The sequence below is a fragment of the Antechinus flavipes genome, chromosome 4 (genome assembly GCF_016432865.1).
Source record: "Antechinus flavipes isolate AdamAnt ecotype Samford, QLD, Australia chromosome 4, AdamAnt_v2, whole genome shotgun sequence".
NCBI lineage: Eukaryota > Metazoa > Chordata > Mammalia > Dasyuromorphia > Dasyuridae > Antechinus > Antechinus flavipes.
Window position 1 is genome coordinate 18,636,569 of NC_067401.1, and position 17,026 is coordinate 18,653,594.

The following is a 17,026-nucleotide window of genomic DNA, read 5'->3' on the forward strand; positions in this document are numbered from 1 at the left end:
TTCAGTCTTGAGGGCAATAGGTTGATACTAAAACTGGCGACTTGCACCCACACTCTCAGAATTGGTACTCTGACTTCCTGTATTCCCTAGGAGTGAGGGACGGACTTCCAAGTGTCACCACCTGGAGCCTCCTCAGCTCCGGCCTCGTTGTTGTCCCTCTACAACATCGACCTTCAGAAAACTCCTACTACTTTAGCTGGACCATCCAGCTCTTCCCCCACTACCAGCAGCTCAAGCTGGCTGGATTTTCCACCTCATCCCCAAAATTTTGTGTCGAAGGCCTTTATTATTATTATTATTATTAAGTAAGCCACTGCAGGGGATCGCTAGGTAGGCAGACAGATTGATCAACAGAAGGATAAAAAGACTGATAGATGTAAAAGTACATTAATAGAAAGATATAGATAGAAGATAAGAGATAGACTGATAGATACAAATGAAAAAGAGATATAGAAAGATCGATCGAGGGATATAGAAATATAGATGGGCAGATTGATAAAAATGAATAGAAAATAGGTCACAAAAATACACACATATTTATATGTGTATAAATATGAACGGATAAAACCATGGAAAGAGTGTTTGGGGGAAAGATAGGCAGATAGAAATGTAGAAAGATGGAGAGATAGAACATTTATTAAGCACTTACTGTGTGCCAAGTATTATGTCAAGCCTTGGAGTTAGAAGCAAAAGAGACAGTCCTTGTCCTCAAGGAACTTTTGGTCCAGTCCACGTGGAAACACAGCTTGGATTTAGGCTGTGTCCACAAATGACCGGAGGGGGGAACACTCCCGCTTCATTTCCAGCTGGGGTGGTCAGGGAAGGCTCTCTGGCAATGGCGGGGCTGGAGCCATTTTTGGCATCTGGATGATTCTGCAAGACAGAGGAGGTGGGATGGAGACGTTGCTTCCTTTTGCTACTTCTGACCTTAAACCTCTATTAGAACAGATCTTAACTCTGTGATTGCGTGCCCTAGAAAGAAGGCCACGCTCATCCCTCACTCCTACTGTCTCACTGCTGACACCTCATGGCCAAGATCCAAATAGAAACTCGGAACCCTCCGAAGAGGAGGGAGCAATGGCTCCTTTCCTACACCCCCATTTCATTATTTCGCATGGCACACTAACATTGCACTCCAAGCATGTACCACCGTCTCTTTAGCCACTCCCCAAGAGGAAGTCAGTCCTTTGGTGTCCAGTTTGTCACCAGTGAGAGACTCTGGGTAAGCTGGAGCTTCCTCTCTGAGCATTTTCTATCTGAAAAACGATGGCAATTCCTGCCTCCCTCTCCCTTTCGGAACCTCCTCTTTCACCTGATTCTTTACCCCAAATGCTCCCTGACCTTGGTCACTGAGTGGGGGTTGCCTTATTCAAACTGAGACCTGCTAGGACCTGAGCTTACAAGGGCCGAGGTCTCCCATTTCCTCCAGGACCATCCCCCTCATCTTGATCTATATCTGCCCCCCGGACCCAGATGGCTCTGGGGAGGGGCAAAGAAGAGACCCGCGTGTGTAAAAATAGCCAGGGCAGCCATTTTTTGTGTTGGCAGAGGATGCCATCAGTCAGAATGGCTGAGCCAATCGGTCGGAGTCTGCCCCCAGCTCCAGGGATCTATCCCCTACGTGAAGTTGCAGACTTGAGCTTCTTTGACTCCCAGGGTTCTCCCCGCTTTGCCAAGCTGCCTCAGGTGGGGGAGGGGCACTGATGGGAGGCGGCCGCTGCCCAGGCCATTTTATCATAAAGCTCAGGATCTCGGGCAGGAAGGGACCTCAAACTGTCTCATTTTACATTAGGAGAAACGGAGGCCGAGGAATGGAGCCGTTCGTTGTAGCGTCAGAGGGGAAAGGAACCAAGTGCTATGGAGGTGGAAAGGCCCCGGGAGATCATCCGGGTCTAATGCTCTCCTTTCCAGAGGAGACACCTCCCTAGAACTCTGGCCCCCCATTTCTACTCACTAGATCTTCAAGGTCCCACTAGGATCTCAAACTCATCTCTTGACAACTTTTCTATCGCCCTCATTAAGTAAAGAAACATTTATTAAACGCCTACTGTGTGCTAAATTCTGGGATTAGACTGAAGTGGAAGAGTCCCTGCCCTGGAGGATCTTGCATTCTAACCCAGAATAAGGGACCAAAGGTGGGAGGATGAATTACTCGTCATCACAAAGCGGCAGAAGCAGGTTTCGAACTCGAGTCCCGGAACCTTCCTCAGCCTCCCTTTAACATTGTCTGCTCTGCGCATGCGCCAGGGAGGGGCGTAGCCGCACTTTCTCAAAGTCGTTCTGTTATTTGCCCTGCGCAGGGCAGGCGAAGGACAACGCTGGTCTGCTCTGATTGGTTGGAGCAGAAGATAGGGTAATAGCGTGGAAGTTCTACAATGATGTCACTCCAACTTGCGGCCATATCCAGCATGGCCGAAAGGACTTTCCGCCCCGGAAACGGAAGGGGCGAGCTCCATGGAAAAAAGGTCAAAAGCTTCCCAAGATGGCGGCGTCCTAGACGGTAGGCCTCCGAGAACGGCGATGGCGGGGACTACATGGAGAGGCGTGTGCGCGTGTGTGCGGCGCGCGAGGCCGCCGTGGCCCGGGCGCGCCGGCCCTTTGTTGCCATGGGGCGCTGTCCCGTTGCTAAGAACGCGCTGGACGGCGGCTGGGAAGTCTCGGAGCCGACGGGAGGCCGCTGAGGCCGAGGCCGAAGTTCCCGTGTACCAGTACGTGAGCGAGCGAGAGCGGCGCGTGGACCGCATCTTCACGTGGGGGTTCTCGTACACGGGCGCGCTGGGCATACCCAGCTTCGTGCAGCCTAGCGCCGACGGTCCCGCGGCCGGCCGCAAGCCCCGCGCCATCCAACCGGTACCCTACCGCCTGGAGCTGGATGCCCGGGTGAGGAGAGGGGGCGGGCCAGGCAGAGGCAGGACCAATGAGGGTAGAGAAGGCGGGTGGGGCCAATGAGCAGGCCCAAGAACACGCCAATAAGAGGTGGCATTGATGGGCAGGACCATGAGGGGCGGGACCAGGGAAGGGTGAAATCGTGTCCGGTGGGGGAGCGGAACGGGAGCAGGCGGGACCAATGAGGGGCAGAGACAAGTAAATGGGGGCTCTGTTAGGCGAGGCCCATTAAGGGAGGCCCTTATCCTGAATTTGGGAATACTCGTTTCCCTGAGTTCAAATCCAGCCGGGTGACTTTGGGCAGCTCCCTCTCCTCCGTTTGCCTCAGTTTCCCCATCTGTAAAATGGGCTGGAGAAGGAAATGGGCGCTCTCTCCGTATCTTCGCCTAGAAAACCCCCAGTGGGGTCAGGAAGGGTCCAGCATGGCCGACCAGCCCCAGGGGCAAACAGACGCCTTCTTGGGCTCCGTGTAAACGAGCCTGTGGTCACTCCTGCCCCTCTCCGCTCCATCAGTGGTCCCCTCTCTGCCGTCGCCTTTCCTTCCTCTCTACTCCTTCCTTCTGCCCCAAGCATCCTTGGGTCTCCCTCACCTAAAACCAACCCGACCTCCCCGTGGCCTGGCCAGGCCTTCCAGCGCCCCTCGTCTCAGTCATCAGTGTTCTGGGGAAGAAGCGAGCAGCCAGAGCCTGGGGAGAAGCTGAGGCCCCCAGAAGTGGGTCTCCTTGGGTCGTGGCCCCTCACCCATTGATATCTCCCAAGATGGCCTCTGCTCATCCTCCTCTTGCAGATGTTCTTGGTCAGACCTTACCTTTTGTCGCCCTCCTCGACTTCCCTTCTTACTTACTGATATTACTCACTAACTGACCGGTGACTACTTACTGGCCACGCACCTTTTGTCGTCCTCCTTGACTTCCCTGCTCACTGACTGGTTTTCCTACCTCTGTCTCTATTTCTGTCTTGCTGACAGAGCAGTCCTTCCAGAGCACAGTCACACTCATCCCAAGCTCCTGCTTACAAGGCCTTATGTGAGGGACTTAAGGTGCCGTCACCGGGAATCCCACTTCTGAGATCACATCCTCAAATTTTTTATCTGTAAAACAGAGAGAATAATACCCGTGCTACTTAACTAATGCCCTGAGGAGCCGATACATTTGTACATCGAATATTTTGCAAACTTTAAAGCTTAAAGTTTTAAAACTTTTTGTTAAATATCATTTAATATTCCAATTCTCCCTGTGCAACAAGAGAACTGTTTAGTTCTGCACACAGATATTGTATCTAGGATATACTGCAACATATTTAACATGCATAGGACTGCTTGCCATCTGGGGGAGGGGGTGAGGGGAGGGAGGGGAAAATCGGAACAGAAGTGAGTGCAAGGGATAATGCTGTAAAAAATTACCTGGCATGGGTTCTGTCAATAAAAAGTTATTAAAAAAAATAAATAAATATCATTTAATAATATCTATATTTTTATTATAGCTTTTTATTTACAAGATATATGCATGGGTAATTTTTCAGCATTGACAATTACAAAACCTTTTGTTCCAATTTTTCCCCTCCTTCCCCCAGATGGCAGGTTGACCAATACATGTTAAATATGTGAAAGTATATGTTAAATCCAACATATGTATATATGTCCATACAGTTATTTTGCTGCAACAAGAAGACTCGGACTTTGAAATAATGTACATTAATAATATTTTTAGTGAAGTCCATACTACTTAGCTGCCATTCAAGGCCTTTGGTGCACCTACTTTTCCAGCTTATATTCCCATACCTTCTTTATATTTTGACCAAACTTTGTAAAATCCTAGTTCTGGGCACATTTCCAGCCTGCATACTTTTTCCCCACAATGATCCCCATCTAAAGTGTTTCTGCCCTAATCTTACCCATCCTTCAGCCCAGCTCAGATGCCCAACTTCTAACCTCATTTGCTTTATTGAAGCATAAAAAGTATAAAGTGACTCTGTGACTCATAACAAGGGAACAAAATGCAGTCTCTCACGGTGAGGCTCTTGCCTTTCAGATTTCCTCCGTCGCCTGCGGCTACGGCTTCACGCTGCTGTCGTCCCAGACCCAGGACATCACCAAAGTCTGGGGCATGGGGCTCAATAAGGATTCTCAGCTGGGCTTTCACAGGAGCCAGAAGAACAAGAGTAAGTGGCTGCATGCTCCCCGTCAGAGCATTCCCAAATGTTAGTGTAGACGGGCAGGGCGGCCCTGCCTCCGGTGCCGTTTCCAAGTCGCGGCCGTGGGGACTGGCGCGGATCCACCCCGGCCATGCGTGTAATCGTTATCCACGCTGTCGTGGCCGTGGAGATAGGAGGCCCGGAGTGGATGCTCCCCGGTGGGCAGAGGCCCCTACTCTTTCCTGCAGTGTGGACGCCCTGGGGGGGCCTCTTCCCTGCCCTCCCATCCCCGCCAGTGCGGGGCCTTCTCTCCACTGTCTGGCTTTTCTGTACGTCTCTCACGTTAGGCTGGAAGCTCCTTGGGAACAAGGGCTGGTTTTTGCCTCTCTTTGTGTCCTCGGCACTTAGCTCAGGGCCTGGCACATAGTAGGTACTTAATAGCTGTTTCTCTGGACTTGGAGTTGGGGAAACCTGAGTTCGAACCCCAGTGGAGACTTTTCTGAGGCTGCTGCCCATCTGTAAAATGGGGCTGTGCCTGGAGCACCTGTGCGGCTCCCATGAGACGCCCACCGACGGCATTTGCTTTGTGAACCTTGAAGTGCCGGGTAGACGGCGGCCCCTCCCCCGGGGTTGGCGCTTCAGATTGGCGGGAAGGAACTTGTGTCGGTCCTGATGCATGAGACGCACGTGACCGGCTTCGTGCATTTTTTTATCATTATTGAGGATTGCGGACCTAGAGCTGGAAGGGACCTTGGGGCCGTCCAGTCCAGCCCTCTCATTTTTACAGATGGGGAAGCTGAGAGAAAATGAACGGAGGGCGCTGGGTTTCCCCCTGCATAAAACGAAGGGATTGTCCGAACTCCCAGCACAAACGTTGATGTGGAGATGGGGAGGGGGTGTCGTGGGGAGAAGGGGGGGCTGTTGCCCAGCTCAGGAGCAGGCCCAAGCCCTTGCCGGCTGCGTGTTTCAGGCCGGGGATACGAGTACGTCTTGGAGCCGTCGCCGGTGCCGCTGCCCCTGGACAGACCGCAGGAGACCCGGGTTCTGCAGGTGGCCTGTGGGAGAGCCCATTCTCTCATCCTGACGGACAGGGAAGGAGGTGAGCCTGTTACAGGGGAGCTGTGGCTGGGGGCAGGGCCCGAGGAGCCTCCGGACCCACCTTCCTGCCTTTGACAAGTTAAATCAGCGCGTCTGGCTCCTGGCATTTGTCAGACGCGGCCGGGGGAGGGACAGTTCAGGGGCGGATCCCGCTCGGCCCTCTGCCATGTGGACTTGGGCACTGGGGCTCGGGGCCTTCTGTGAGCCAGTCTGTGGCTGACCCGGCCGGCCCGAGGGGCATCCGGGTCAGACTGGGAGCCTGCTTTCCTCCAGGCGGCTACGCAAACGCTCCGTTCCCTCCCCCTCCCCGAGGGGGCCACGTCCATCAGAACGAGGGTTTCCTCTCAGGCTGGGTGTGAGCCGCCGCTGCCGCCGGGCGCAGTCCCCTCCCCCTGGGCTTCAGGGTACCGAATTCCAGGAAGTAGCAGAAAGCCTTTAGGTAGCACTTACTGTGTGCACTGTAGGAGCTTCCCCTGACTGGCGCGTGTGCATTTTCTAGTCCTCAGCATGGGGAACAACTCGTACGGGCAGTGTGGGAGAGCCGTGGTGGCCAACGAGATTTACAGGTGAGCCCTGGGCACTGTCCCACCTCCGAGACGCCCTCTGCGGCCCCGGGCGAGTGACCTCCCCGGCCTGGCGGCCCTCTCGCTTCCCTGGGAACTCCCTCCCTGAGGTCCCGGGTCTGGCCGGGCCATGGATCTATCACCGCTTGGGGGGGGGCGGGGGTGACCTATGCAGGGAGGGCAGGAGGGCGCCCGTGGGGGGGCCACTCCCCAAGGCTCTCTCCCCTTTGCTCTGGCCTACAGCGAGAGTCACCAAGTGCACCGAATGCAGGACTTCGACGGCCGCGTGGTGCAGGTAGGACCGGGAGCCCCGGGGGCCCCTTCTGTGCATGGCCACGTTGGGCTTTGGGGAAGGAGAAGCCGGGAGGTGGGGAGGGGGCCCAGCACGTTCATATGGAGTCCTTTGTCCGGACGGTCCTTCCTGACATGGGCCCAGAGCAGAAGGGAGCAGGGCCCTGGCGATCCAGGAGGCTGAGGGGCCGGGGGGGCCGCCCTCCGGGATTGCTGCCCGTAGTGACCTGGGCAGACAAGCTTAGCGTGGCCGGGCTGGTAGTGCTTGGAAGAGGGAGGCCCCTCGGGGGGTTTGAACCACGTGTTCAGCTGAGGACCTGGGAGTGAGGGAGAGGGGGTATGGACACCCCCTAGTACAGGGGCAGGAGTTGGGAAGGATTTGAACCCAGATGAGTTCGTGAAGGATGGAAGAGGAAGGAGACAACGACAGAGAGCGGCTTTGTGATTGGGTGGAAGGAGTGGTTTGTCCAGACTTTGGGGGAGGGGAGAACCGGCCGTGGCCGGCCTGCCCAGAGCTCCCTCCATCCCCTCAGCCTTCAGACCAGGAAGCTTTGGGGGCTCCCTGTGGCCTCCACATCAAAGGGAATCCTCTGTTGGGGTCCCGGAGGATGATTTCCCCTGGCACCCATCCCATGTTCTGGCCAAACTGGCCCGCTCCCCGCTCCCAGTGCAGTTATTGGGCCTCCTGCCTTCGCCTCCGGGCCTTCCTCTTCCTCTCCTGAGCTTCCAGGCTCAGGTCCGGGCCTTTCCTGATTCCCTGGACGTTGAACGTTCCGCCCTCGCTCTCCGGGATGACTCTGTTTGGGTCACCCACATGCATGCTGCTTCTCCCAGTCTGTCATGGGCTCTGTTAAGCATGGCAGGTCCCCCTTTTGCCTCGGTACCCCTGTGCCCTCACCCCGTTCCTTACTGACAGAGAGGTGCTGGCTGGATTGGGGGGGTGGGGAGTGGATGGAGCTGAGCTGGATAATCAGCTGTGTCCTGGACTGGACCCGATGGCCCCGGAGATCCCATGATCAACAGCTCAGGCCCTTTAGGGGTCCCAGAGTGTCCTCAGCCCCTCCCAGCATTTTGAGCCCCTGCTTTGCCCTTCCCTGCAGGTTGTCTGTGGCCAAGACCACAGCCTGTTCCTGACGGATAAAGGCGAGGTCTACTCGTGTGGATGGGGCGCAGATGGACAGACAGGTAGTCCACCCTCGGCCGTTTCTGCTGGGGGGGGGTGGGACGGCCTGGGCCCTGCAGCGGGGTGCAAGCGATCTGTGCGTGAAGGAGTCTGGAGCCTGTGCTTTAGGCCCCACCTCTCCAGGGCCCCTTCATAGTCCCTCCCTGCCAGACCCCTGGCTTAGGCCCTGGTGTCCCCTTCCGCCCCCAAACCAGCCATTCATTGGAGCTGGAGCTAGCCCACTCCCCGGCCCCCACCCTGGGACAGAGAGCCCTGCCACAAACGGGAGGTCCAGCAGATCGAACCAGAGTTGGGTTTTTCCCCCCAAGAAGCCCACGTGGTAAATGGAAGAGGAAGTGAGTGGCTCGTTTGCCAGGCCCCCTTTTTGGTTCGATGTCCAAAGGGCCTTCAAGCCCAGCCTGTGCTGGTTCCCACTTATTTGCAAAAGTTTTTCATGGTGAATTTAATGAAAAAAGAGCATTTTAGGGCCTTGGACCAGAACTCTGTGGCTTCACCGGCCGGCTCACAGAACACTGCTTGTCAGGAAATGTTTAACGATCCGGACCATCCGGACAGAGAAAGGGCCCTCCAAAGGTTCCTGTTGCAGCGCCCTCCTCCTCCCAGGAGTGTCCTGGGGGCCTGCAGGGGGTGGAGATTTCCTGACGTCCCGCTTTGCCCCGAGGCAGGTCTGGGTCACTACAACATCACCAGTAAGCCCACCAAGGTGGGGGGAGCCATCAGCGGGGTGAGGATAGTACAGGTGGCCACCTACGGAGACTTCTGTCTGGCCGTGTCTGCTGACGGAGACCTCTTTGGCTGGGGCAACTCGGAGTACCTGCAGCTGGCGTCCGTCACCGAGGCCACCCAGGTACTGGGGGGAGGAGCCGCGAGCACGGGCAGGTGCGCTTGGCGGGGGCTGGGGGCCCCCGAGATGCTTGCCGGTGACCGCCAAAACCCGGCCACTCCAGGGGACCGGGAGCAAAAGTGGAAGCAGATCCCATTATTTCCCCTTCTGGGCCAGGGCAGCCCTTGCTTGGCGGTCGGGAAGATGGATCTCACTTGAGAGAAAGCTCCAGCGGGTTCAGTCCCCTTCACTTTATGTAATCGGGGAAAAAGCCCCTGCCCCAACCCAGGCAGCCCCTCGGCCACTTAAGTGGCTCTGGCCCGAAGACCCATGGACTGTTTCTCCTGAAAAGCCCAGTTACCCATAACCCAAGCCAAAAGCCTGTTTCCCCTGTTGTCTCGTTCACAGGTGAATGTCCCCACACACCTGCCCTTCTCTGGGATTGGCAAGGTCAAGCAGGCGGCCTGTGGTGGCACTAGTGGCGCTGTGTTAAACGGTGAGAGTCAGGGGGCCTTGGGCAGGCAAGGCCCTGCCGCTTGGCCTTTCTCAGCGGCCTGGCTGAGTCCAGATGGAGCCGGGACTGTCAGATCCCTCAGGACAAAGGATCCTTGCTGGTGATTCCTGGGTGACGGCAGAAAGACCCGATTTTCTGACGCTCCCTCAGGGGAAGAATGTGCCCCTGCCTCCCTTCTGGCTCTGATTCCCTCTTAGGGACAAGTGCCAGGAAGTGCGATGGGCAGGACGTCGGCACGCCGAGATCCGGCCCCGATCAGGAGTGCTGGCGCTAGGACTCTAGAACCAGCTTCGTTAAAAGCAAACAGTCTTTTAAGAGCAGGGCTAGCGCTTGTAAGCGTTTATATCTTTGGTCTTGTCCAAGCGGAGTGTAGTTGAGCGTGGTGATGACTGTCTAGCCCTCCTTCTGTCCGGAGCCTCCTTCTGTCCGGAGCCCCCTTCTGTCCGGAGCCTCCCTTCTGTCCGGAGCCTCCCTTCTGTCCGGAGCTCTCCTTCTGTCCGGAGCCCCCGTCTGTCTGGAGCTCTCCTTCTGTCCAGAGCCTCCCTTCTGTCCGGAGCCTCCCTTCTGTCTGGAGCCCTCCTTTTGTCCGGAGCCTCCTTCTGTCCGGAGCTCTCCTTCTGTCCGGAGCCCTCCTTCTGTCCGGAGCCCTCCTTCTGTCCGGAGCCTCCTTCTGTCCGGAGCCTCCTTCTGTCCGGAGCCTCCTTCTATTGGGAGCCCTCCGGCTGTTCCCTGAGGCCCAGGGCTGTTTGGCAGACTGGCCTGAGCTGGGTGATGCTCCCAAGCTTGGTCCTTGGCTGGAGAGCAGGGCAGTTTCAGTGGGCAAAACCCCCTGTGCCCCCACCAAGCGGGCACGTTATTTCTGTGAAATGGTCTGCATTTTCTTAAGGGAGGGCCGAGCGGACTTACCGGCCTCTTGTTTTTTTTTGTGATTTAGACAAAGGAAATGTTTTTGTCTGGGGATACGGCATTCTTGGGAAAGGGCCAAACCTCATGGAAACGGCCCTCCCAGAAATGATCCCGCCCACCCTCTTCGGCCTGTCGGACTTCAGCCCGGACGTCAGGGTCTCCCACATTCGCTGTGGACTCAGCCAGTTTGCCGCCCTTACCAGTAAGTGACGGAGCAGAGTGGAAGGAGGCCGGGGGGCTTTCTTGGGGTCCCACGTAGTCGGAGAGCCACCTCCCAGCCTTGTGACCCCTCAGTAGGTGGGAGGCTGTGTCTGACCAATCCAGGGGCATCCCCAGGAGCCATGGCCCCTGACCCTTTGGGTCGTAACGTGTTTTTCTCTATAAAAAAAAAGTCTTTGGTTAGTTAGGCTCAAGCAGAAAGGCTTCGTGTGTCTTAGGTGCGTCCCAGTGTGGGGAGCGTCCTGCACGCGGGCCCGTGGCCTCCCAGAGGCGTGGGTTCCCTGACCCCCGGGGGTAATAGGGAAGTGCTTCAGTCAGGCCGACCGGTCCACCAAAGAAAAGCGTCCGTTCACTCGCGCCCTTTGGGCCCAGCGAGGCGGACTGTCACCTTTCTGTAGAAGTGTTGGGCCTGGAAATTCAAGGCTTTATCCTCATTTGTGTATGAGACTTAAAAAGAGCCCTCGGATCTTGGAGCTTCTAGGGTCAGCACTGGCTGCAGCCCCGGAGAGCAGCCAGGACTATTAGTCTCTCCTTTACAGATGAGTAAACCGAGGCCCACCACACCTCAGTCTGTGGCTGATCAGGGAGTTCGGGGGCAGGTGGAGAAATCCTGTGGCCCAGGACACAGCGCGGCCAAAAGCCTTCTCTTGGCGCAGCTGATGGCATCGGTCCTTGGGGGTCGCAGCTTCTCCTGGGGGTGGGTGGGGAAGGTGAAATGCTGCTGTTGGAATTAGGAAGTTGGGTTTGGGTCCCGACTCGGCCTCAGTGTCCCATCCTGCCCAGCGTAGATTGGCTGGCCCCTGAGAGTCCTCTCAGGCTGAGCACAGTGCAGGGAGCTCCTGGACCCAAGGTCAAGCCCCTGAGTTCTCCTCCTGGGGGCTGGCAGCCTCCCTGAGCCCCTGCCTCTGGCTGGACCAGGCTGAGGGAGGTGAGGTTTTGGCCAAGCAGAGCCGGCGGCATTGGGGGGTCCCGTGAGCAGCTTCTGCCTCCCACCGATGGCCTCAGCCCCAACCCTTAGAATGTGGCTGGAGAACCTCTCAGTCAGGTCCAGGCCCCGTCCTCTCTAGCAGCTCTTACAGAGGCTGGTCCGGATGAGAGAGGGCCGAAATGTGGCAGCCCAGGGGGGCCTCAGAGCTCCAGAAAAAACAGTGGGCTTCCCTCCGGCCATCGCGGAGCCTGGTTCTCCCGGGTTCGAGGAGCCCCGAGTGGTTGGGAGATGGGGGGTCACTGGGGATTTCGGGTGACCGGCGTGGCTCCGGCCCGAGCAGCCCCAGGCCACACAAGTAATCCGGTCCTTGGCTGGCCCGCGCCTGCTGGCCCTCGATGGAAACCCTGGTCGTGAAGAGGCCTTTGTCTTTGTGGTCTCTCTTGGTGTGAAGGAGCATTCTGAGGCTTTTCCATTAAAGGAGGCCCTTGTGGGAGGAAACAATGGGCACCCTGTCGGAGCCAGCGTTTCAGGGGCCTTCTGTCCCGAGGAGCCTCCAGCCGGCCTGGACTGGGCTTCTGGAAAGCCTCCTGCCCCCAGCCCTGGGCCCGCCCTAGCCAAACGCTTTCCTCCTTCTGCAGACAAAGGAGAGCTGTTTGTGTGGGGCAAGAACATCCGAGGGTGCCTGGGAATTGGCCGCCTGGAAGATCAGTACTTCCCATGGAGGGTAAGTCCAGTCCTGGGGGTGGGGGTGGGCTGGGGGGGAGGACGGCGAGAGCCCCGGGCCGGTCACTCCAGGCCGTCCAGTCCTAGGCGAGCCCCCAGGCAAGCCAGGACAGGGCTGGAGAGAAGGGTCACAAGGCCCATCCTGCCATTGTCCACTCATGCCTCGGGACCGCAGCCCATCCCATTGTCCTTCATTCCTGCAGCTTATTGGCCAATCTCTTGGCGCTCGGGGGAAGGAATGGCCCTAACCCAGGCGTCCCATTCTCCCAGTCTCTCCTTCAGGAGCAGGGCAAACAAATCCCGGGCAGTCTGGCTGGAGGAGGCTCGGAAGGGAACAAAAGAAGGCTTTAGCTTCAAGGGGGAAAACGGGGGCAGCCCCAGAGCCTGGCGGGCCTGAGGGGGAGGGGAGCTCTGTGAGGTTATTCAAGGAGACCACCATGTTGGGTGGGATCGGAGGCTGGCCTCCCTTCAGCTCGGGAGAAGGCCTCCTCTGCCCCAGGAGGCCGGACTGCTGGAAAAAAGAGAATTTGTAGGGTGTCAAAAATGATCTTGCAAAGGTGGAGGAGGAAGGGAACCCTGGAGGCCCAGGGAAGACCAAGGGGACGGAGCTCAGCCTCCTCCTTCTGGGAACCAATATGGCCTGACCCATTTGTCAGAACCTCTGGGGATTTCCCAGTATGAAAACAAAAAAAGCTCGGGGTTTGGTTCTTTTATTTTAAAGACAGACAGCCAGGCAGGCGGGCAGACAGGTATACAGGTGGGCAGGCAGACAGGGAGATAGGCAGAGAGATAGGCAGACACACAGACAGGTGGACAGGCAGACAGACAGGCAGGGAGATAGGAGGGACAGACACATAGATAGGTGGACACCCTCATCTCCTTCCCCCCTCCCCCCTTTACCTTTTCAGAGGGCTTGGTGACTGCTTGGTAGCTTAATTTCCCGAGTCTTCATGCTGGAAATGCAATGGCAGGTGGGCCAGGACTGCCCCCATTTGATAGGTAGAGAAGTCTCGCTAATTGCAGGGACTTGTGAGAAGGGAATTGGGATTGGAGTCAGACGGCTTCCGGCTCCCCCACGTCGACACAATGACATTTGGAGCTTCCCTCACTCATTTTCTTGGGAGTAAGCTTTATAGTCCAGCAGTACTGACTAATTAAATCAGGGAATGGGTTCTCCCTAAGACAGCTTTTGGCCATGCCCTTTGGAACTGTGAAATGGGATTATATTCTCAAAAACTGAAATCTGATCCAAAATCCACTTGAGCTCGTGCTCTTGGAACAGAACTCTGGAGAGAAAAGTGAAGGCCTTTGAAGATCTGGCCGAAAAATATTGAGGCCTGTTTTCTTTCTTTTTTTTTTTTCCTTTTTCTTTTTTATTTATTTGTTTTTAAGGTTTTTTTTAACAAGTTTTTTTTTTTTTTTTTTTTCTTTTTATTTACAAGTTATATGCCCGGGTAATTTTTCAGCATTACCAATTGCCAAACCTTTTGTTCCGGTTTTTCCCGTCCTCCCCACCCCCTCCCTTAGATGGCAGGTTGACCATACATGTTAAATATGTTAAAGTACAAATTAAATACAAAATAAGTAGACGTGTCCAAACCGTTATTTCGCTGTACCAAAAAATTGGACTTTGAAATGGTGGACAATTAGCCTGGGAAGGAAATCTAAAATGCAGGCGGACAGAAATAGAGGGATTGGGAATTCTATGTAGTGGTTCATAGTCATCTCCCAGAGTTCTTTCACTGGGCGTAGCTGGTTCAGTTCATTACTGCTCCATTGGAACTAATTTGGTTCATCTCATTGTTGAGGATGGCCACGTCTATCAGAATTGATCATCATATAGTATTGTTGTTGAAGTGTATAATGACCTCCTGGTCCTGCTCATTTCCCTCAGCATAGTTCATGTCTCTCCAGGAGACCTGTTTTCTTAAACTTTGGTGTTTCTGATGGCTCTGAGATTTTGGGGTAAATCTCTCCACTGAGTTAAAATTTGGGCACTTGAATTTTAGAGGAAAATGCAGAGATCCTTTGGTTTTCCTTCTTTCAAACCCTCCCCCCTCCTTTTCTAGGTGTTCCATAACCCAGATCTTGGATCTTGCTGATTGCCCTGTTGATAAATGGCCCTGAGCCCCCAGCTCACACCATCTTCCAGAGGCTTCTTCTTGGGGCTGGGGTGGGGGAGTAGGGGGCAGTGTGGCCACAGGTCAAGGGGTGAAGGCCCTGCCTGGGGACCAGGACTCTGGATTTGGGGCTGAAGCAACCCTTTTAGCAAAGGTGGAAATAGGCTTCCCTGTGAGAAGGAAACTAGAGGCTTCTAGTGGTGGTGGGAGGTGGCTTAGAACCCCACTGACCCTGGGTGCCGGGGAGCCCGTGCTTTGGGGTGGGCAGCAGATGCGGTTTCTGGCCCGGACCCTGGTCCTGTCCAGCCCAGTCCTAGTACCGGGGTGTGAGGTGGGGAGGAGCTGTGCTCCTGGATGTGGGCTCAGAAGGAGCCGGGTTCAAATCTTGGCTCAGACACCTGGCTGAGCTCGTGGGCAAATTGCTTCTTTGGACATTTCCTGGGTAAATGGGCGGGACGGGTAGACAAGGGTCCCCGGGGGCCTGCAGGTGGGTCCTCTGCTTTCCCGGCCTGCCTCTCTCTCACTTTGGGTTTTGCTGTCTAGGTGACGATGCCGGGAGAGCCCGTGCAGGTGGCCTGTGGTGTGGACCACATGGTTTCGCTGGCGAAGTCATTCATCTAAGCCCCCGGCCCTGCTCCAGGTTCTGCCCTCTCCAGCCCAGTTCTACACCCTCGGTGGTGGGTTTGGGCCCTGGAACATTTGTGCTGGCAGCCGATGACTGGAAGCCTCACCAGTAGGCAGATGGCCATCCCAGCCACCTGAGGAGTCCCCGCTGCTGGGATCTGGCGGGAGAGGGATGTGTTGGGGGGAGGACCTAGTCCCTGCTCCCTTTCTCTCAGGGGAGCATTCACACAAGCCCCTTTGCTGAGGGCTGGATGGTCCGAAGGCCCGGTTCTGGGAGCCCTCCCTGGAACGGGGCACCGGCCCTGCAGTGATTCAGGGGGAGATGGACCCGCTGGCACCCGATCGCCCCTTTCCTATCTTTACCTCTTATCAAATAAAGCAACAGCTTCCTCCGGGCACTTTGCGTCACGCCGGCCCCCTGAGCAGGGATGGGGGGAGAGATGCCTTTGAGCCTCCTGAGTGTGTTTGATCAGTCAGCGATGACCAGCGGGATTCATGGTTGACTTAGGGTTTCCATGGCCCCCGGTGAGCATTGGGGCGGTTGGAGCCATACCATCCCTGCCTATGACTTAATTTGTGTCTGACCCGGCACCCCCGGGGCCAGCCTGGCCTAGCTGGGGACGGGCTCCAGCTCTGGGGAGTGATCCAGGGTCGCTGAAAGGCCTGAGCCCTGCAGGGGAAGCCGGGCCTTCACTGTCCGGGAGCTCCTGCCCGAGGCAGGACAACGGTCCCAAGCTGGGCAGCAGGAGCCTGAGCCCACTCCAAGCCCCTTTGGCCGGGGGTTTCAAGTGCGATCAGCCCCGCTCTGGAGAAGAAAAATCGACCCAGAAGTGACTTTCTGCAAAGAATTTCAGTGAGTGCGCCTGGAGAGAGGCTCTTTCTTTAAAAACTCGTTTTTGGGATGAATCAACTGTTTCTTTTGTCAGAGGCTTACAGAAAACAAAGAAATGCCTGCTGGGACACTGGCTGTGATGCCCCCTTGGGAAAGGGAGTGAATAGTGCCGAGGAGGGGACGCCCATCGGGCCCCAGGCTCTGCTCATCTTGGTTTGATCCGTGTGTCTCCACACCTTTGTCCTGTTCCACTGTGGAGCCAGGCCTGGCCCAGGGAACGCCAAGAACTGCCTCCCGCCCGCTTGTTCCGAGAAGGGCAGAAGTGGGAGATCCCAGGAGGCTCCGAGCCGCTGCCAGAGGGACGGGGCTCTAACCAGCAGCCTTTAGTAATTGGGGGCCAGGCCCTACTGTCCCTGCCCTCGGGGATTGGTTCTGTCAATCACTAAGCATTTATTCAATGTCTACTGTATACCAGCATGCTGAGCAATGGGTAGAGCAAGGCAAAAAGGGAACCGCCTTTGACCTCAAGGACATAAGCATTTATTAAGCACCTTCTCTGCGCAGGGCACCAGAGATGCAAAGAAATCTGATCTCTTCCGTGAACTTAAATCAGGTTCTTTATGAGAGAAGTCTAAAACCCTCCAAGCAGCTCGGGACATTCAGGACCTCTCCCCCTTTCAGCTTCCTTTTGTGTGTTGGCTTTCATTAGACTGTAAGCTTCTTGAGGGCAGGAAACAAAGAGAAACATGTGTCTGTATCCTCAGCATGGAGCACAGTGCCTGGCACATAGTAGGTGCTTAATAAATGCTTACTGATAGCTCTGTCTGGCCTTTGACTCTCGGGTGCATCACACTATAGAAAACACCTTTTTTTCATTTGGAAAGTGCAACTTCAACATGTCTTAGATGTTTTTTCCCATTATTGCTTCTGGGCAAGCCAACCGTGACCCACGTTAATTTTGGTGATGAAACCACAGCGAGCCGTGTGCCCCTAAGTGACAAGATTATCCCACTGTTGAAATGTACAGGGTCCACATGAAATACCTCATAGATCATATGGACGTTTCCACCCATGCCAGTAATAATATGCAGCTCTGATCAGCGCCCTCTGGCTCCTAGGATGACTTGTCGTACATCACATGGCAGGGCTGATGAACAGCCCACAAAAAAGAGACTGAATTACC

At 55.7% G+C, this 17,026-nt stretch overlaps 1 protein-coding gene across 1 annotated transcript; it reads left to right on the top strand.

Annotated features, from left to right (window-relative positions):
• The first annotated feature begins 1,664 nt into the window (after positions 1-1,664).
• Positions 1,665-16,660, top strand: RCC1L (RCC1 like). The gene is made up of 11 exons (XM_051991991.1): positions 1,665-2,880; positions 4,917-5,046; positions 5,990-6,118; positions 6,617-6,683; positions 6,924-6,975; positions 8,072-8,156; positions 8,820-9,001; positions 9,386-9,473; positions 10,426-10,599; positions 12,183-12,268; positions 14,931-16,660. Exons 1-11 carry the CDS (start codon positions 2,455-2,457, stop codon positions 15,006-15,008), a joined length of 1,497 nt encoding a protein of 498 aa, XP_051847951.1. The 5' UTR covers positions 1,665-2,454; the 3' UTR covers positions 15,009-16,660.
• Positions 16,661-17,026: the final 366 nt, after the last annotated feature.